The sequence below is a fragment of the Mobula hypostoma genome, chromosome 4 (assembly GCF_963921235.1).
Source record: "Mobula hypostoma chromosome 4, sMobHyp1.1, whole genome shotgun sequence".
Taxonomy (NCBI): domain Eukaryota; kingdom Metazoa; phylum Chordata; class Chondrichthyes; order Myliobatiformes; family Myliobatidae; genus Mobula; species Mobula hypostoma.
This window is the reverse complement of record NC_086100.1, coordinates 187,689,555-187,711,726: the sequence shown is the minus strand read 5'-3', so window position 1 is coordinate 187,711,726 and position 22,172 is coordinate 187,689,555. Positions and strand designations below refer to the sequence as shown.

The following is a 22,172-nucleotide window of genomic DNA, read 5'->3' as shown; positions in this document are numbered from 1 at the left end:
ATATTTACAATTTACCACTCCTCTGGAACCATTCCGGAATCTAGTGATTCTTGAAAGATCGTTACTCATGCCTCTACAATCTCCTCAGCCACTTCTGTCAGAACCATGGGCTGTAGACCATCTGGTCCTGGTGACTTACATAACTTCAGACCTTTCAGCTTCCCAAGTACCAAACTAAACTCACTTCTGCTCTCTGATTGTGAACTTAACACAAACAAGGAATTTTCTTACATCCTGGGGCACACTAATCTGAATCTGAATACTTCACATGGGTGGGTTGCTTTGACAGAGATCTTTGCAGTTTCTTCAGCCATAGGTAAGGTGCCAGAAGACTGGAGAACAACCATTGTTGTTCTTTTGTTTGATTCAGGCAACAGGGACAAACTAGGGAATTAGAGGCCTCACACACGCAAAATGCTGGTGAACGCAGCGGGCCAGGCAGCATCTATAGGAAGAGGTACAGTTGACGTTCCTATAGATGCTGCCTGGCCTGCTGCATTCACCAGCATTTTGTGTGCGTGTTGCTTGAATTTCCAGCATCTGCAGATTTCCTCGTGTTTGCGTTTTTAAATTATAGGCCGCTGAGTCTTAAATCAATGCTGGGAAAATTACTGGAGAAAATACTTTGGTGTAGGATTTACTCACACTTGGCAAAGCATAGACATATCAGGGATAGTCTCTGTGCCTTACTGTTTGGGAAAGAAGAAATTGTGAAGAGATATATTATAAGTATTCGTCATCAGAAAAAGTATAGACAAAGGCAAATATTTTCTGTTAGTCGAAAGCTCAAGAATGAAGGCGATTGATGACAGAACCAAAAGTGACAAGTGATGAGGAGCAAGTGAAATCTGGAATGCCACAATCAGTAGTGGAGGCAGATTCCATTTACTGTTCCAAAGAGAGCTGGATACATATCTAAAAGGAAAGAACTTGCAGGGCTTTGGGACAAGGCCGTTGAGTTGGCTTGGCTGGTACGCTTCTGTATAGACAAGCAAAATGCCCTCTCTCTGTGGAATAACTATTCCGTCCTTCTTGTATAATGTGCTATCTGTGTCATCTTTTTGTACACTGGAAGCACACCATCATAAACCACCACTGGTTGTTTTCAACACCACCAGTCTGATATTGATGGCTTGCTTCAGAGCAACTTTGTACATTCTCCCTGCATCAAATTGAAGTCATTTGTTGCTCTTGAACCAACATTTTGGCATGAATCCATGTGACAAATATTCCACAAAAATGACCTTGTTAGGCAGTTGGTCTGTTGTATTCAACTGGCCCTCAGAATCTGACTCTGTCTTGATTGCAGCATAGCTCTTCTCAACCTGCTTCATGAAATTTTGATGCCCTCTTCATCATGCAGCGTTTGTAGAAATTTTGTTTTTATCTCTCCATAGTCTCCCTTACATTTCTTTCCTACCCACTGGTGTTGATAAGTGTAACACTTGCAACATTTGAGTAACCTTGACTCTATTTTCTTGATGCAACTTGATGTATTTTGCTTCACCATTTGTATTTCCTGTTGCCTCATTGAGCCATAAATTTGTACAGCACAGAAATGGAACCTTCAGCCCACAATACCTGATACGCTTGCTGACCTTTTTGCCTATCTATTTTAATTGTATTTGTCCACTTTGGGACTATGTTATTCTGCTTTCCAGTGTCTGACTAAGTGTCTCAAGGTTCTGCCAAGCTTTGTGGGCATGCTATGTTGGTGCCAGTATGTGCGGCAATACTTGTGGGCTGCTCCCATCACATAAAATGCTCGGCCTGAAACGTCGACTGTTTACTCTTTTGATGCTGCCTGGCCTGCTGAGTTCTTCCAGCATTTTGTGTGTGTTGCTTCGATTTCCAGCATCTGCAGATTTTCTCTTGTTTGTGAATAGGTTCTGTTGGTGGTTAACATAAATAGTTAATTTCACTGCTAATTCGATGTACGTGTGATAAATAAATGAATATAAGTCTGCTAACACTGTATCTGATTCCACCACATCCTGTGCATCATTCCAGATATCAACCATCACCATATAAAAAACTTACTTCTCAAATCCCCTTTCGTACTCCTTCCTCCTGCCTTAACATTATGCCCTCTTGTTTTTGATACTACTATGGGAAAAAAAAACTTTGAATCTGTATTTGGCAATGTGGAGCGGAGAGCAGCTTTGTAAATCTGATATTAGCAGAGGATGTTGGGAGTAGCGAGGGTGGAGCGCAGGGAGAAGGGTGTGAGACAGGTGGCAGAGAAGGAGTGCCAGGGGCAGAGATCCTAACCCTGAGACACCAGGCAAGGTTATTTGATTCCAAACAATTGGTTTGTTGATCATTACAGATGCTTCTCTGCTGCTTCCTGCTCCCTCCCTTCTTCCTTCCCCTTTTCCCAACCATGATTCTCGCCTCCCTGCTTCCTTCCCACTCTGTCCACAATAGAGACGCATATCAGAATCAGGTTTATCATCACTCACATATGTCGTGATTTTTTTTGCGGCAACAGTACAGTGTATTTCATAAAATTACTACAGTACTGTGCAAAAGTCTTAGACACCCTAGTTATATAAATGTGCCTAAGACTTTTGCCCAGTACTGTATCTCTATGAGGTCACCCCTTAGACTCTTTTCTCCGGGGAAAGTAAGCTCAGCCTATCCAATATTTATCCGTAAAGAAATTCCTGCAATCCAGGCAATATCCTTGTTAATCTCCCACATGCTCTCTCCAGCCCAATCATATCCTTCCTACAGCGTGGCAACCAGAACTGCGTACAATTCTCCAAGTATGGTCTATCCATTTTTTAAAATAAAGTTGCAAAATAACTTGCCAACTTTTACAGTCTGTGCACTGACTTATGAGGGCAATCATGCCACATGCTTTCTTCACCACCCTATTGACTTGTGTTGCCACTTTCAGAGTATCCAGTACTTGAACCACAGAGGCCGTCTGCCTGACTTTCTCGGCAGGCTTTTTGTTTGTTTCTAAGCTTACTCCACATATGGTGGACTTTTGGACTCCATTGATAATTTGATCTCTGATCAGCCAGCCCTACCCAGCCCTACAAATCAGTGGAACAATAATTATTCACTAGCAGCTTTAGCTCCAAAAAGAAATGATTAAAGGATTCTCCCGGCTCTTGGTTATTTGTAAAGAACCAGTTATAGTTCACCATTTCCACCATTTCCATTTCGTTTTTGTGGGTGAGATCTGCAATCTGCTATTAAGGCATCTGACTCAATCTGCAGGGTCTCATGTGAGGGTCTTATGATATTATACAACTCTTTTCCCTTGTGATCAGTGACATCTTTACTTCAGTCTTTTCTGGTGATATCTGCCAAGCCAGCTCAAGACACAGCAGGAACTTTGTTTTTATACTCTTCGATCTTTAATCAGGTTATTTATCAAGAATCTTGGAGGCTCAGGCAACTTCATTTGTTCCACGGTGTACTCTCTCAATTGAGTCACGTAGCTTGCTGTCTCTCCCTGCGTTTCGACATCTTATCTCAATTAGGAGTCTTCATGCTGAGTGCTTGGTTTCCCATGTCAGGCTTGGTACAAAACAACTCTCTCGCTGTCTCTTTATTTCTCTCTGATACTGGAAAATATCATTCAAACTAGAAGTGAGGACTTTGGTCTCCTCTGCCTCCTCACTGATGGTAGTAATGAGAAGAGGACATTTCCCGGCCCTTCACGGTGGTTGCCATCTTCTTGAGGAACTGCCCCTTGATGGTGGGGTGGGTTGTGCTCCCCTGTACCATAAGTTACAATAAAAAATATATACAAATAAATAAGTAGTGAAAAAAGAGGGCAAAATATTGATGGAAGCAGTGCTCATGTGTTCATGGACTGTTCAGAAATCTGATGATCGAGGGGAAGAAGTTCAGTGTGGTCTTTGTGTGCATTTCTTCACGAATGGTTGTAATGAGACGAGACCATGTCCTGGATGGTGGTGGTCCTTAATGATGGATGCCGCCTTCTTGAAGACGTCCTCATTGGTGGGGAGGCTATAGTGCACATGATGGAGCTGGCCGAGCCTACAACCCTCTGAAGCTTTTTCCAGCCCTGTGCGTTGAAACCTCCGTATCAGGTGATAATGCAGCCAGTTAGAATGCTCCCCACTGCATGTCACCAGAAATCTGCTAGAGCCATTGATGACATACCAAATCAACTCGGACTCCGAATGAAGTATAGCCACTGGTGTGTCTTCTTCGTGATTGCATCAATATGTTGGGCCCAGGGTAGGTCCTCTTAGATGTTGGCACCTGGGAATGTGAAGCTGCTCGCCCTTTCCACTGTTGACCACTCAAGGAGAATTGGTGTGTGTGCTCCCGACTAACGTCCACAATCAGTTCCTTGGTCTCGCTGAAGCTGAGTTCTGTGACAATCAGCCAATCTATCTCATCCCTTGTCACCATCTGAGATTCTGTGTTGTTGGTGAATTTATTGATGGCCTTTGAGCTGTGCTTAGACACAGTCAAGAGTGTAGAGAGAGTAGAGCAGTGGGCTAAGCATGCGTCTTTGAGGTGTGCCAGTGTTGATTAGCAGCGAGGAGGAGGAGGAGATGTTTGATGGCTAATATTGTTCCTTGTCGTATGAATATCTGAGTCTATAAAGGAACATCTTGTTGCACAGATAAAGATAAAAAATTGCTTTGTCACATGTACAATGAAACATACAGTGACATGCGTCATTTGTGTCAATGACCAACACAGTCCAAGGATTATGCTGGGGGTAGCCCATAAATGTTGTCATGCTTTCAGTTCCAAGATATTGAAACAGAATATTTGAAAATATTGAAAATATTTTTCTTCAGTATATAGCATTCCCACAACTTACTAACCTGATCTGTACGTCTTTGGAATATGGGAAGAAACCGGAACACCTGGAGGAAACCCAGGCAGTCACAAGGAGGGCATACAAACTCATACGAAGTAGAACAGACAGAGACAGGAACTGAACCCCAATCTTACAGCTGGTGGCATATCGGCTGTGCCACTGTGCCGCCCTGCAGATGTGGATGAGACGACTGCAAAGAATGAAAAAGAAAGCCTAGTAGGTTTGAGGGCAGGAGTATCCAATGATACAGCAATGTAGTGATTCTTAAAGAGCTGCAGATGCCAGAAATATGAAAGAAGAACGGAAACTCTCAGCTGAGTAATTCCTGCACTTTTTGTTATTAAGTCATCCTGGTGCAGACCAAAAAAGTCAGCAAAAGTGAATGAATTGCAAAATATATCAGCTGAATTCTAAATAGCAGGCACTGAACTAAGTTACCAAAAGAAGGAAAATAGCTCTGAATGATGGGAATGTATAAGACTGTTTAGTTGCAATCATTGGCTGATCCAAAATGTGAGGGATGGAATTTCAATTGGGATTCTCCACCACCATCTGCCCCGGCATTGGGACACCTTCAAGAGGCGGTACAGCAAGAAGGTGGCATCTATTATTAACGACCATCACATGCCAGGACATGCCTTCTTCTCATTACGACCATTAGCAAGGAGGTACAGCAGAAGACCCAAACCCGAGATTTTTGGAATGGCGTCTTCTCCTCCACGCCATCAGATTTCTGAACGGTGCATGAAAGCATGAACATAGGTTTGGACTTTATTCCCTGGAGCATAGGAGACTGAGGGGAGCTTTGATAGAGGTGTACAAAATTATGAGTAGTATGGTAGATACAAGCAGGCTTTTTTCACTGAGGTGGGGTGAAACTAGAACTAGATGTCACAGGTTAAGGGTGAAAGGTGAAATGCTTAAGGGAAACATGAAGGAACTTTTTCACACAGGAGAGTGAAATGAGCTGCAAGTAGAAGTGATGGATTTCAACATTTAAGAGAAGCTTTGGATAAGTATATGGATAGGAGGGGTATGGAGGGCTCTGGTCCAGGTGCAAGACAGCAGGACTAAGCAGAATAATAGTTTGGCATGGATTAGATGTTTTGGTGCTGAGGTGCTCTATAACTTCATGACTACCTTGTTATACCTCTTTTGCTCTATTTATTCACTTTTTGTACCTTATGGTAATTTCATGTCTTGCACTTGTCAGCTGCCACAAAACAACAGATTTCATGACATATGTCAGCGGTATTAAACCTGATTCTGATTCTGAATTCATGCAAGTTAAGTCAGAGCCAGTGACATTCTCAGAGCAAGGTGATGTGGTTTTGGAACGGGTCCTGAAACACTCTGTGGAAATAAAACAGAAAATGTATTAAATATTCAGCAGGTTAATTCTTTGATATGAATGACAGTGTTAGCATTTCATGATCCTTCTGCAGGTTTATGCTTTTCAAAATCAAATGAGAATTCCATTGGAGAGCAGAGAGCCCCAATGTTTTTTTGGGGGGGGGAATATAAAAACAAACGTGAAGAACAAGTTATTTACTCAGAGAGTGCCCGGAATGGGTTATCAAGGCTAGTGGTGAAAGCGGGCCGGTCTGGTGGTGGTTACAAGGCTTTTAGATGGACACATGAATATGCCAGTATATGGATGATGCACAGGAGGACCAGAATTAGATGTATTATCATCACTGACATATATCGTGACATTTGTTGTTTGCGGCACCGGTAGAGTGGCAGACATAGAAGTTAATGAAAGTCACAGAAAAAAGTGCAAAAGGCAAATGACGAGGTAGTGTTCGTGGACTGTTTAGAAATCAGATTTTACAGCACCAGTACAGTGCAATCAATAAGAATTACCAAAAAAATAGTGCAAAAGGCAAATAACAAGGTAGTAATCGTGGGCGGTTCAGAAATCTGATGGAGGAGGACGTTTAGTGCAAAACTGGCATAATATCGCGGGCCGAATGGCCTGGACCACTGCTGTACGTGGTGGGTTTGTTGTTGTAGCAGCGAGGCGCATGCGCGCGGAGTCGGTTGCAGCCGGCGCGTTGGGGAGCTGGAGGCGGCGCTGTGTTGCCCGTTATCCCGGGCTCGCAAGCGGATCGCAGCCAAACGTGAGAACATGGCGGTGGGGCAGCGGAGGATCGAGGCCCGGGACCGAGCCTGTGCCGCGGCGGCTGGCTGGCCTTCTGGAAGTTTCGCCAAGCCGGGCTGCGGGCTGGCCGGCTGGTTGTCGCTGCTGCTGTTGCTGGCGGCGCTGAGCGTGTGCCTGTGCGGCGGGCCCGGCGCCCAGGGCAAGGAGTGCGAGAAGCCGTGCGTGCACGGCAGCTGCAGCGCGTCCACCGGCCAGTGCGTGTGTCAGGCCGGCTGGGTCGGCGAGTCGTGTCAGCACTGCGGCGGCAGGTTCAAGTGAGTGCTATCCCGGGACACACCCCACCCTCCTCGATCCCGGATACCCCCGCTCCATACCCCTGTTCCCCCAACATATCGACCTCCCGATTCCCGTCCCCACATCAGTCCTCTCGAACCCCGTTCCGTCCCACCCTCCCCGCCATTCCTTACCCCCCGACAACATTGTCCCCGATCCCGGTTCCGCTGAACCCCCCACTTCATCCCGGTTCTCACCCCCGCCCCTCCGAGGTCGTTTCCACCACCCCTTCCATTCCAGCCCGGCCCCGGCCACCCCAGTCTCTCACCTAGTTCCCCCGCCCCCGCCCCCGCCCCCGCCCCATCTGATCCATTCCTCACCCCGATCTTATCCCGCTTCCTCCCGTTACGGATCCGGTCGTTGCACCCCATTCCCCCCTTGTCCTGTCTACCCTCCCCCCCACCATCCTCGTTGCCCCAAACGTCCACCCCCTCCCAACACAACCGACCTGGTGCTGGGCTCACCCTCCACCCTCCATCCCCACGATCCTGTCTTGCCTCCCTGCCACTCCTCTGGTTCCCCCCCCCCAACACTGCCCTTTGGACCCACTCCCCCATCACTGGCTCCTGGCGCCGCCTCCCCCTCCCGCCACGTCCTATTCCAGAGTTTGCTCTCAAATACACTCCCGTACGCCTCCCTCCTCGGTAAAGTTGCGGCTACTCCAAGTATCCTGTTGTCCTTTTCTAGAAAGCTAATGTATAGTTTCAGCAATTAAACAGACTTGTTATGTTGGCTGTTAGTGCCAGTAGATGTGATTTCAAGGGTCAAGTGTCTTGCTCCGGTTATATGGAGCCTTGATGATTTGTCTGGTCCCTGCCAAATGAAGGATGTACTTGTGACAGAGGGAGTACAACAGAGGTTCATTGGACTGAGTCCAGGTATGCTGGGCTTGTTTTAAGAGGAGATTGTGCCTGTACTCTCAATTTAAAGGAATGAGTGATGATCAAATGGAATTGTCCAAAGTACTTAGGCTGGTAAGGATCGTTTCTTCTTAGGACATAATCTCAAAGTAAGGATTGCCTGTTTGGGATAGAAGAAAGTTCTTTATTTGGTGGGTAATGAATCTTTGGTAATATCTACTCAAGCCAACTGTGGAGACTCAGTCCCTGAGTATGACAGTGAGATAATGTGTGATTGTGTGTGTGTTCATATAATCAAGGAATATGTGATATGTGCAGGATAGTGAAAGGTCATTCATGTATGGAGGGCTTTGGTCCTGCTGCAGGTCAATGGGAGTTGGCAGTTTAAATGGTTTGGCGTGGACTAGATGGGCCGAATGGCCTGTTTCTGTGTTGTACCTTTCTATGGCTCAAATTGAATGGTGGAGTTTTCCATTTTATTTGTATTCTTTTGTAAGTTGAGGCATCTGCCACTGGACATACCTTTTCATTATATAAAAATGCCAAATACTGTCATGCAGTGCTCAATTTTGTAACATTTAGTGTTGCTTTTTTTGTACAGTTGCACTAGTCTTGTTGGGAATTTGTCACAGGTCATTCTCCAGGTTACAGCAGGGTTCTTCGTCTGAACAGTTTGTAAGTCAAACCAAGTTGCCACAAAGCAGAGGTTGGCTGCAACCCCACAGCAGTTGGCAAACCCATTCCACCGGCCTCCAATAAACTTGCTTGTTTTCATAGGCTGTACATAAATTAGGCATTTGTAAGCTGTTTAGTCCTTTAAGATAGAGCTGGATTTTGAGGGACTTCAAATTATGAAGAATGTTGCGGTTAATGTTACATCCTTTTGGTGAAGTTCTGGCAATTTTACTTAGCTCGATAGTGTATTTTTATTAAACTTTAAGTATAGATAATGTCAGAAATGCTCATTTGTGGATTGAGAGACATTCTAATTCTGTTGCTCAGTCATCCAAATGCTAAATTAACGTGTCTCCAAATTTCAGTCTTTCAGCAATCACAGTGTTTTATCTCAGCTTTGATGTTGTTCTTGTATGTGGTGTGCTTGGTGGTGGCTGTTCTGACTTTAAGTTAATGTTCAGTGTTCCATATCATTGACAAAAATCGTATTGATTTCCACCTTCAGTTCTAGTTGTTGAAGTATCTTCAGTCAGTTGGGACAGAGAATTGTGGATTTCCCTTGTGTTGTCTTACAGATATTACTTTGAATAATCACCAATGTGTTTATTTTTTTCTGATGCTTGGTTTATAAATGCTGGTCATAGGATTAGAAAATGTTGGCTATGAATGATTAAGATAAACGTAAGCTTTATTTGTCACATATATATCGAAACCTACAGTGAAATGTGTTACCTTGCATCAGTGATCAACATAGTCTGAGGATTTGTTTGGGGCAGCCTGTAAGTGTTGCCACCCTGCACCATTATACGATGCCCACAACTCGTCAGCCCTAATCTCTATATCTTTGGAATGTGGGAGGAAGTCTACACAGGGCATGGGAAGAATGTACAGACTCCTAGTGGACAGCAGCGGGAATTGAACCTCGATTGGTGATCGCTGGTGCTGTAGAGTGATTGTACTAACTGCCATGCTACTGTGCCACCCTTAACACTACCTAATAATTTAGCAATCCAGAGGCTTGGTTTCAAATTCCACTGCTGCACCCCTGGAATTTAAATTCTGTTAAAAGTCTGGAATTTTGGGGGGAAAAAATCACAACTAATGTTGACTACAAAAACAAATGGATTGTTGTTAAAAACACATATGGTTCTCTCATACGCCTGAGGGCAGGAAATATGCTATAAATGCAAGACAGTCTGCCAATACTGGAAATCCAAAGCAACAAACAAAATTCTGGAGGAACTTGGCAGATCAGGCAGCAGCTATGGAAATGAATAAGCAGCCAACGTTTGGGGATGAGACTCTTCTTCAGGACTAGAAGGGAAGGGAGAAGATGCCAGAATAAAAAGGTGGGAGAGGGGGAAGAGGATAGCAAGAAGGTGATGGGTAAAGCCAGGTGGTTAGGAAAAGTAAAGGGCTGGAGAGAAAGGAATTTGATAGAAGAGAGTGGACCATAGGAGAAAGGGGAGGAAAGGGCCCAGGTGGAGTTGATAGGCAGGTGAGAAGAGGTACGAGGCCAGTGTGGGGAAGAGTGGAAGAGGGAGAGGGAGATTTTTTTTACTGGAAGGAGAAATGGATATTCATGCATTAGGTTGGAGGCTACCCAGACAGAATACAAGGTGTTGCTCCTGCACACTGAAGGTGGCCTCATCTTTGGAGACAAACCCTTGACTGACATCTTTGATAAACCTACTGATTCCCACAGTTACCTTGCCCAAGGTGGCTTTCAAGCAGCTGCACTGACCAAGCTGCACACAATCCTGAAGGTCATGTCCACCAGTACAATGGATGAGTGTACACTGCATTAGCAGTCCATTGTAACAGTTGAATCTATGCATGACATAATAGGATGAAGTTACCACACAGTTCTTGCGGAGACTTCTACACCTTTTGGTGGTGTAGAAACTTGCGAGTTGCTGAGATCACTGAGAGTGATGCTGTCTGAAGTTTAGCCATCTGATGCTTAGCTCCCGGTAGAGTTTCCTGTGGTGGTAAAGTAAGGTCAAGGGAGAGGTTCCAGATAGAGCACAATCTAAGCAAGATCAGAAACTGGTGAAAGATGATGACTCATCACAACTGTAATGAAGGCGGAGGAAGGCTGCAGCGTGTAGGGTCCCCAGTCACTTTGGCATTCCATGCCACTGGATCCTGACCCCAACCTGCCAAGGACTGCATGGTAGCTGCCTGTGCATCAGCCTCCCCACATCAGATAAAGTTAGCAACAGGCTTTCTCCATTAACGGATCCATCCTAATATTCTGGATCAGCCTCCAGTGCCATCTGAGAACCCACAAGTAGCCAACCCCTTAGGAGTTCCCTACCTGGGGTCCACGGAACACTTGCTTAATGGTATTGGTCCATGGCATAAAAAAGGTTGGGAGCCCATGCCTTAGGAGGACATCGTACTTGACTTGAGTGATCACATGACTACCTCAGAACATAGAACAGAGACATCTAAGCACATTACAGGCCTTTTGGTCCATCATGTTGTGCCGACCATGTAACCTACTCTAGAAACTGCCTAGAATTTCCCTACTGCATAGCTCTCTATTTTTCTAAGCTCCATGTACCTATCTAAGAATCTCTTAAAAGACCCTATTGTATCCGCTTCCACCACTGTTGCTGGCAGTGCATTCCCAGCACCCATCACTCTCTGTGTGAAAAACTTACCCTGGACTTCCCCTCTGTACCTACTTCCAAGCACCTTAAAACTATGCCCCCTCATGTTAGTCTTTTCAGTCCTGGGAAAAAGCTTCTGGCTGTCCACACAATCAATGCTTCCAAACCTTGTGAAGACAAATTCCCATACACTTTCTGTTTTGTTCTGGGACAGTTATGCTAAGCATGACAGACTCGAATAGATTTGGCAGCTCGAAGAGTCATCTGCGATAGATTGTAGAGCATTGTAATTTGTAATCTAATGGCCTAGTGTATTTTTCACTTCAGCATTGCTATCAAACTGGAAGGTTAATAAAGTATATCTAAAGATGCTAAGTGAAACTGTAATATGAGAATACATATCAGCCGAACAGCATGTGACAGGCAGAGCCAAGCGAACTCCCAAAGAAAGGATTTTGTTGAAGTCCTGCAATCACACCATGTTTACTCATGAATGGTGGTAAACTGGGAGAGGCCATAAGTGGTGGGTAACTACTCAAGACGAGGTTGAGGCGTTCACGAGCATGTCCGATGGATGATGACTTGATTTTGTCGTATGGTAGATCCCTGATCTCAACCACATGATATCAAGAAATGGCTGAGTGTAAAGGCTATGGGATCAAATGACAATTCTTCTGAACTACGGAAGATCTTTTATTCATGGGTAGATTGGGAAAACCAGGTTTGTGCTGATTTTGGATTCCAAGAGAGAGGATTTGTAAAATGCTTACGAGATGGCTTTTTGAGCAGCTTGTGGTCTCACTAGGCTGGTGGCATCCGTTAGCCTCGCAAGACCATGGATCTGCGCCCGGAAAGTCCTGCTTCAGTCTGTGTTAGAGCAGCGTCTGTGCGGTGAGGCGATGAGAGAGTGTTCTCTCCAGGGCGCAGGCCTAGGCAAAGTTGTGTGGAAGACCGGCAGTTGCCCATGCTGCAAGTCTCCCCTCTCCACACCACCGATGTTGTCCAGGGGAAGGGCAAGGGCCGATACAGCTTGGCACCAGTGTCATCGCAGGAGTTGCCAGAACGAGGTTGAAGGCAATGTCGGACTGCCTTAGGGTCTCCAGCTCCGGAATTCTCCTCAGGGTTTATTCCCGAAGCCTTTCCCATGAGAGGGTATGGCTGCAAGGCAGCGGAGGTTTGAAATCAGAGTTTCCCTCTCTTAGATGGACTGCCTTCCCAGGCTGACGAGCTCCATCTACCCGAAGCACTGGTCTTAAGGCGTCAGGACCCGCCTTCGCCCCGTCTCCTGTCAGTAGAAACAGTTCCGCCAGGACAGGAGTTGGACTTAGTTGTCAGAGGCTATTTGAGGTGCATGCCATGAGGAGCACTAGGGTATCACTATTCTGGATTGAGTGTTGTGTAATGAACTGGATTTGATTACAGAGTTTAAGGTAAAGGAAGACTTAGGAGACAGTGATTATAATGTGATAGAATTCACCATGCAGTTTGAGAGGGGGAAGCAAAAGTCAAATGTATCAATTAGATCAGTATTTTATAGGCATCCGTTAGTCTCGTGAGACCATGGATTTGCGCCTTGGAAGTTTTCCAGGGCGCAGGCCTGGGCAAGGTTGTATGGAAGACCAGCAGTTACCCATGCTGCAGGTCTCTCCTCTCCACGGCACCGATGTTGTCCAAGAGAAGGGCATTAGGACCCATGCAGCTTGGCACTGGTGTCATCGCAGAGCAATGTGTGGTTAAGTGCCTTGCTCAAGGACACAACACGCTGCCCCAGCCAAGGCTCGAACTAGCCACCTTCAGATCACTGGACCGACGCTTTAGGCACTTGGTCACGTGCCAACACTAGATCAGTATTACAGTGGAGTAAAGCGAATTACAGAGGCATGAAAGAGGAGCTGGCAGAAGTTGATTGGAACAGGACACTAGCAGGGATGACGGCAGAGCAGCAATGACTGGAGTTTCTGGGGGCAATTCAGAACACGCAAGATCGATATATCCCAAAGAAGAAGCATTTTGAAGGCAGGATGACACAGCCATGACTGACAAAGGAAGTCAAAGTCAACGTAAAAACAAAAGAGAGGGCACATAATATTATAAAAAATTAGTGGGAAGTTAGAGGATTGGGAAGCTTTTAAAAACCAACAGAAGGCAACTAAAAAGCCATAAGGAGGGAAAAGATGAAATATGAAGAAAACTAGCCGATGATATCAAAGAGGATACCAAAAGATTTTTCAGATATATAAAGAGTAAAAGAGAGGTGAAACTAGATATGGGACCACTGGAAAATGATGCCTGAGAGGTAGTAATGGGGGACAAGGAAATGGTGGATGAACTGAAGAAGTATTTTGCATCAGTCTTCACTGTGGAAGACAGTTGCAGTATGCTGGAAGTTCGATTGTGTTCCTTTGGGCAGGAATGAGTGCATTTGCTATTACTAGGGAGAAGGTGCATGGGAGCTGAAAGTTTTGAAGGTAGGTAAGTCACCTGGACCAGATGGACTACACCCCAGGGTTCTGAAAGAGGTGCCGAAGAGATTGCAGATGATCTTTCAAGAATCACTAAATAATGGCATTGTTCCGGCGTTCTGGAAAATGACAAATATCACTCCACTCTTCAAGAAGGGAGGGAGGCAGAAGAAAGGAAATTATAGGCCAGTGAGTCTGACCTCAGTGGTTAGGAAGATGTTGAGGTTGATTATTAAGGATGTTGTTTTGGGGTACTTGGAGGCACATGGTAAAATAGGCCCAAGTTAGCATGGTTTCCTAAAGGGAAAATCTTACTTGACAAACCTATTGGAATTCTTTGAAGAAATAACAAGCAGAATAGACAAAGGAGAATAGGTGGATGTTGTTCTCTTGGATTTTCAGAATCCTTTTCCTTTGACAGTGTGTCACACATGAGGCTGATTAGCAAGACAAGAGCCCATGGTATTGCTGAAAAGATACTAGCCTGAATAGATCATTAGCTGATTGGCAGGAGGCAAAGCGTGGGAATAAAGGGAGCCCTTTCTGATTGGCTGCCTGTGACTAGGGTTGTTCCACAGAGTTTGGTGTTGGGCCTGTGACTTTTACTTGGATGATGGAATTTGTGGCTTTGTGGCCAAGTTTGAAGATGATACGAAGATAGGTGGAGGGGTAGGAAGCAGAGGAGGCTACAGATGGACTTAGATTAGGAGAACGGGCAAAAATGTGACAAATTGAATATAGTGTCAGGAAGTATATGGTCATGCACTTTGGTAGAAAGAATAAAAGCATAGACTATTTTCTAAACGGGGAGAAAATTTAAAAAAGTGAGGAGCAAATGGAATTAGGAATCCTTGTGCAGATTCCCTGAAGGTTAACTTGGAGGTTGAGTCCGTGATGAGAAAGGCAAATGGAATGTTAACATTCATTTCAAGAGGACTAGAATATAAAAGAAAGGATGTAATGCTGAGGTTTTATATGGCACCAGTGAGGCCTCACTTGGGAGTATTATGAGCAGCTTTGGGCCCCTTATCTAAGAAAAAATATGCTGATATTGGAGAGGGTTGAAAGGAGGTTCACAAAAGTAAAACGCTTTGAGAGGTTTGTTATGACTAGACTGAACTCCTGCCTCAGCAAGGACCTAGACCCATTGCAATTTGCCTGTCGCCACAATAGGTCAGCGGTAGATGCAATCTCAGTGGCTCTCCACACGGCTTTAGACCACGTAGACAACACAAACGCCGACGTCAGGATGATGTTCATCAACTATAGCTCAGCATTTAATAGCATCATTCCCACAATCTTGATTGAGAAGTTGCAGAACCTGGGCCAAAGTACCTCCCTGTGCAATTGGATCCTCGACTTCCTAACCGGAAGACCACAGTCTTTGCGGATTGGTAATAACATATCCTCCTCGCTGACAATCAACACTGCCCACTGCTCTACTCTCTGTATAGACATGACTGTGTGGCTAGGCATAGCTCAAATACAATCTACAAATTTGCTGATGATACAACCATTGTTGGTAGCATCTCAGGTGGTGACGAGAGGGCGTACAGGAGTAAGGTATGCCTGTAAACATAACTTTGCTGGATCAAATAACGACAGCACAAGAAGATAGTTACTTATCTTTTCACCCGTTTATTTCTTCGAGCTCAGCCGGCGAGTGAACCTGGACCCAACATCAGGGAGAGACCCTTTCTCATCTCCCCGGCGGTTCTACAAGTTCACTGTCTGATGTCAGAATTGTCAGAAGTTATAAGGCCACCAATACAAAAGAACAATCAGTTTGATAACCATTCCGGTCAAGTCAATGGACTATTGATACAAAAGTACAATCAATTTGTTAGACACTCCAGCCACCTTAATTAAAGAAAAGAATATCCTACCTGGTTTGCTGGAGCCACATGATGATGATGATGATGATGATGATGACGTCGACTCAGGCCTGAGAGGCCAGCATTGGGCATTTTTATGCCTTACAAGGCGCGGATCGGAAGGCTGGAGCCACAACCTAATTACAAAGATAAGAACATCTGTCAAATTTATTCTTTAATTAAGAAAGGAATGTTCTGTCTCACTTCCATCAGGTACTGCTTTTTGTCAGAATCAAAAGGTATGAAAAGCCCAGAGACATCTTATGTGATCTGGGCGAACTTTAATCATCTTGCTCCAAAGAAGGCAGCTGTGAGACATTATTCAAACACACTGCAGTCACAGACATAGTCAGTACTTAATTCATTGTTTACAGGGATCTGAGAATCCCCCATTCCCTTAAACTTTATCATGCCAACTAGTGGAATGTTGCCGCAGCAACAACCTGGCAGTCAACATCAGTAAGACGAGAGAGCTGATTGTGGACTTCAGGAATGGTAAGACGAAGAAGCACATACCAATCCTCATAGAGGGATCTGAAGTGAAGAGAGTGAGCAGCTTCAAGTTCCTTGGTGTCAAGATCTCTGAGGATCTAATCTGGTCCCAACATATCAATGTAGTCATAAAGAAGGCAAGACAGAGGCTCTACTTTATTAGGAGTTTGAAGAGATTTGGCATTGTCAACAAATACACTCAAAAACTGTGTACTGTGGAGAGCATCCTGACAGGCTGCATCACTGTCTGGTATGGAGGGGCTGCTGCACAGGACCAAAAGAAGCTGCAGAAGGTTGTAAATGTAGTCAGCTCCATCTTGGGTACTAGTCTACAAAGTACCCAGGACATCTTTAGGGAGCGGTGTCTCAGAAAGGCAGTGTCCATTATTAAGGACCTCCGGCACCCTGGACGTGCCCCTTTTCTCACTGTTACCATTATGTAGGAGGTACAGAAGCCTGAAGGCACACACTCAGCGATTCAGGAATAGCTTCTTCCCCTCTGTCATCCAATTCCTGAATAGACATTGAAGCTTTGGACACTATCTCACTTTTTTAATATACAGTATTTCTGTTTTTGCACATTTTAAAAAATCTATTCAATATATGTAATTGATTGATTTATTTATTATTATGTCTTATTTTATTTATTTTTTTCTCTCTCCCTGCTAGATTATGTATTGCATTGAACTGCTGCTGCTAAGTTAACAAATTTCATGTCACATGCTGGTGATAATAAACCTGATTCTGATTTCTGGAATGAAAAAGCTTATTTTATTGATGGCTCTGGGCCTGTACTTGTTGGAATTTGGAAGAATGAAGGGAGATCTTATTGGAATCTATCATATGTTGAAAGGTATATAATGATAGAGTGGATGTGGAGAGGAAATTTCCTATAGTTGGGGAGTTGAGCACCAGGGCACAACCTCAGTATAGAGGAATGTCCATTTAGAATGGAGATGAGGAATTTCTTTAGCCAGAGGGTGATAAACCTGTGTAATTTGTTGCACACATGTCTGTGAAGGGCAGGTCATCGGGTGTATTTAAGGCGGAGGTTGGTAGATTCTTGGTAAGTAATTGTGCGAAAGGTTACGGGAAGAAGGCATGAGAATGGGGTTGAGAGGGAAATGGATCAGTCATAAACAAATGGTGGAACAAACTCGAATGACTGATGTGAGGAGGATGTTATGAGAATGCAGGGTGACTTGGACAGGTTGGGTGAGTGGGCAGATGCATGGAAGATGCAGTTTAATGTGGATAAATGTGAGGTTATACACTTTGGTGGCAAGAACAGGAAGGCAGATTACTATCTGAATGGTGTCAGGTTAGGAAAAGGGGAAGTACTATGAGATCTGGGTGTCCTTGTTCATCAGTCAGTGAAAGTAAGCATGCAGGTACAGCAGGCAGTGAAGAAAGCTAATGGCATGCTGGCCTTCATAACAAGGGGAATTGAGTATAGGAGCAAAGAGGTCCTTCTGCAGTTGTACAGGGCCCTGGTGAGACCACACCTGGAATATTGTGTACAGTTTTGGTCTCCAAATTTGAGGAAGGACATTCTAGCTATTGAGGGAGTGCAGCGTAGGTTCACGAGGTTAATTCCCAGGATGACGGGACTGCCATATGTTGAAAGATTGGAGCAACTGGGCTTGTATACACTGAAATTTAGAAGGATGAGAGGGGATCTGATTGAAACATATAAGATTATTAGGGGATTGGACAAGCTAGAGGCAGGAAACATGTTCCTGATGTTGGGGGAGTCCAGAACCAGAGGCCACAGTTTAAGAATAAGGGGTAGACAATTTAGAACGGAGTTAGGGAGAAACTTTTTTCACACAGAGGGTTGTGGTTCTGTGGAATGCTCTGCCTCAGAAGGCAGTGGAGGCCAATTCTCTGGATTCTTTCAAGAAAGAGTTAGATAGAGCTCTAAAGATAGCGAGTGAAGGGATATGGGGAGAAGGCAGGAAAAGGGTACTGATTGTGGATGATCAGCCATGATCACAGTGAATGGTGGTGCTGGTTCGAAGGGTTGAATGGCCTACTCCACCTATTGTCTATTGTCTGTTGACTGAATGGCCTATTTTTGCTTCTATGTCTTATGGTCTTATTCTGGTCTCTCAACTCTGGAATTCTAGACCATGTTGAATTCTGAAGCCATGTAGTAAATTGAAACCCAAACTGGGCATTGGAGTGTTTTTGATGAGTACGTGTAGGTTCATAGTTCATCGCCACCTTCTTCAGGGCACTTGGGAATGAGCAAGAACTGCTGGTCATGTTAATGATGACCAGAACTTGAAAGCTTTTTCCTACTAAAAGCTGTCTGTACAACCATCAAGTTCCTCAGCCAGCATGGATAACTTCACTCACCACAACTCAGAACTAATCCCACGAACTACAGGCTGACTTTGAAGAGATCCACAATTCTCAAATCCACAAACACGAGCAAAACTGCAGATGCTGGAAATCCAAAGCAACACATACAAAGTGCTGGAGGAACTTAGCAGGCCACGCAGTATCTATGGAAAAGGTCCTGAGGAATGGTCTTGGTTCGAAATGTTGTACTCTTTTCCATAGATGGTGCCTGGCCTGCTGATTTCCTCCAATATTTTGTGTGTGCTGCTCATGAGTGTACAACTTGTGTTCTCAGTATTATCTTTTTTGCACAATTTGCCTTCTTTTGCACATTGGTCAGGCTTTGTGTATAGGTTTTCATAAATTCTATTATATTTCGTTATTTTCCTCTAAATGCCTGTAATAAAATGAATCAAGGTATATAGTAACACGTAAGTACTTTGACTTTGATATGAATATCATTAAGATTTTAAGGTTGAATTTGACTTACCAAATGTTCATAATGTAAACATTTACACCTTTGTTGTGAATATAACAGTTTATCTTCATCTATTAGCTGCAATATATTTTTTCACTCATTGATGGAAATTGCTTAACCAGTCATATTGCTCACATCAAACTTTAGTTTTATTTGTGAAAGTTGTGGTTGGCCTTGAGATTCAGTCAATTTTGTTTGAATATATGTTGAGCTAGCTGCCTGATTTTTTTAAAATTTGAAACTACCTAGATACTTTGAATTTTTTAGATCAATTTGAATATTCTGGTTTTGAAACCTTAGTCATTTAATGATTTTTTTTGTTTATTTGATAATTTGATTGTAAGCATGATTGTATAATGTAAATCACTGTTCAAAGCATCCTTAAGAATCTGCCAAAATTAAATTCAAACTTTATAATACTTGAATATCAATAGAATTCCAGCATTTATTAGTTTTACTGCCATTAGGTGGCAAGTCGTTTCAGAAACAGGAAAAGGCAATTATGACCAATCTATGATGAATTAGTTGCATGTGTGAAAAAGCCTTGTGGACCACTGCAAAAGCACATGACAAATATTTTGGCATCACTTATTTATGGTTTCACAATGTTTAAAGAAAATATGCTTTTACAACTGAATAGTATATATTTGTCAAAGCTTTCATCATGTGCCGCACTGTTTTCAGCTTTTGATTTACACAATTTGATGCCCAGTTTAAATAACAAGTGTTCTCTTGTTTAAAATGCTGGATTTTTTTTTGCTCTAATATATAGAATATTTAAAATTTTTGTTATTTTTGTCTTTGTTATCTAACTTTACCTTTTTCATTCTTGGGCATACATATGAGTTTATTTGAATTCACTCATGTTTTCTTTTTGTTTATTGGTGTATCTTGAAAAAACAAAGAGAAAAGTTGAATGAAAAGTTACAGTCTAACTGCTTTCAAAATTTTTACATTTTTATCAGACATTCTAGGTTCTTGGGACGTTGCAATAGGGAAGTCTGTGAAGTTCTTTAAATGTTATCACATATATAAATGTAGGAAACATGACAGTTTATGCACAGATGCAGAAAAGCTGTAGTTAATGTAACAATGACGAGACGTTGTTCCTGAGATGTCAAATACTTCACTAAGAAACCGGGGTGTAAAATCCAAAAGCATGAGGAATGTGAATGGGGCCCCTGTTGAAATGGCAAGGAAAGGTCATGGCTTGCACTTGGAGCTTATACTTCTATCTGCCTTTGTATTGGATGTACAGGAATTAAGCAGCTTTCTTCATTTGCTCGATGGTCGCCATGAATGCTGCAAGAATGTGCCCCAGGGACAGGAACAAGACAACAGCTATATATTTGATCCTGGGAAAGTTTGTCGGATAACAGTTTATTTTGATTCTTCATTTTACCAAATTTGACATTTGATACGCATTGAAATACAGGCTGTAGCAATCAATGATTTTAATGCTAAGCACAGCATCAGTTCTTTTTGTACTCTGTCAGGACTTCACAAAATCCATTTTATTGGCTATTTCAGCTTAAAGAGCTGGGGGTAAACTCAAGATCAGCATAAGGGAGAAACACAGGAAAGCAAACAATATTTGTTCCCTTATTTAATAATTTGGTTAGCAGTAGGAAGATCTGAAAGCAACTGAGTTTTATTATGCACTTTTTATAGAGTAAGAAAACAACAGACTGTGTCCTTGCAAAGGTAGTAGGCTTCCTCCTTGCTGTGCCTGCCATCGATAAGATAAAAAATTATGTTCTGAATTTAGGTTACATTTGTTGGGTAGGAAGCTGCAAGATTTAGACCTAAAGCAAAGGTGGCAGTCTATTAAATATTGAAGTCTAAGGTATGTAACTTGGAAGACACAGGAAATGCTAGAGGAACTCAATAGGTCAGGCAGCATCCACGGAGAGGAATAAACAGGAATTGAATTGAATCGAATTTGTTACTTATATCCTTCATATACATGAGTAAAAATCTTTATGTTACGTCTCTGTCTAAATGTGCAATGTGCATTTTATAATTATAATAAATAGTGTGTACAACAAGATAGTCAATATAACATAGAAATACAGTTGTGTCAGCATGAATTAATCCGTCTGATAGCCTAGTGGAAGAAGCTGTCCTGGAGCCTGTTGGTCCTGGCTTTTATGCTGTGGTACCGTTTTCCAGGTGGTAGCAGATGGAATAGTTTGTGATGGGGTGACTTGGGTCCCCAGTGATCCTTCAGGCTCTTTTTACACACCTGTCTTTGTAGATGTTCTGAATAGTGGGAAGTTCACAGCTACAGATGCACTGGGCTGTCTGCACCACTCTCTGCAGAGTCCTGCCATTGAGGGAAGTACAGTTGCCATACCTGGCAGTGATGCAGCCAGTCAGGATGCTCTCAGTTGTGCCCCGATAAAAAGTTCTTAGGATTTGGGGGCCCATACCAAACTTCTTCAACTATCTGAGGTGAAAGAGGCACTGTTATGCCTTTTTCACCACATAGCTGGTATGTACAGACCATGTGAGATCCTTGGTGATGTTTATGCCAAGGTACTTAAAGCTGTTCACCCTCTCAACCCCAGATCCATTGATGTCAATAGGAGTTAGCCTGTCACCAGTCCTCCTGTAGTCCACAACCAGCTCCTTTGTTTTTGCGACATTGAGGGAGAGGTTGTTCTCTGGCGACTTCCTCTCTGTAGACTGCTTCATTATTATTTGAGATTAGGCCAATCAGTGTAGTGTCATCAGCAAATTTAATCAGCAGATTGGAGCTGTGGGTGGCGACACAGTCATTGGTATACAGAGGGTAAAGGAGGGGGCTGAGTGCACAGCCCTGAGGGGCACCTGTGTTGAGGGTCAGAGCCTTCATTGGGACTGGAAAGGAAGCGGGAAAAAGCCAGAAGGTTGGGGGGGGGGCAGGGAAAGGAGTACCAGCTGGCAGATGGTAGGTGAAGCCTGATGAGTGGGGGAGTGGGGAATGAAGTAAGAAGCTGGAGGGGAGGGGTGATAGGTGGAAAAGATAAAGGACTGAAGAAGAAGGAATCTAGTAGGAGAGGAGACTGGATCATGGGAGAAAGGGAAAGAGGAGAGGAATGTGTACAGCTTGTTGTACCACAAGGC

General features: G+C 43.7%; 1 protein-coding gene across 3 annotated transcripts in view; it reads left to right on the top strand.

The window, feature by feature from the left end:
* Window positions 1–6,853: 6,853 nt before the first annotated feature.
* atrn (attractin) overlaps window positions 6,854–22,172 on the top strand; it is a 415,178-nt gene continuing 399,859 nt past the window's right edge. For all 3 annotated transcript variants that reach the window (XM_063047121.1, XM_063047122.1, XM_063047124.1), the window contains exon 1: window positions 6,854–7,240. In XM_063047121.1, the coding sequence (XP_062903191.1) occupies window positions 6,954–7,240 (287 nt within the window). In that variant the 5' untranslated portion in view covers window positions 6,854–6,953. The remainder of the gene's footprint in view (window positions 7,241–22,172) is intronic.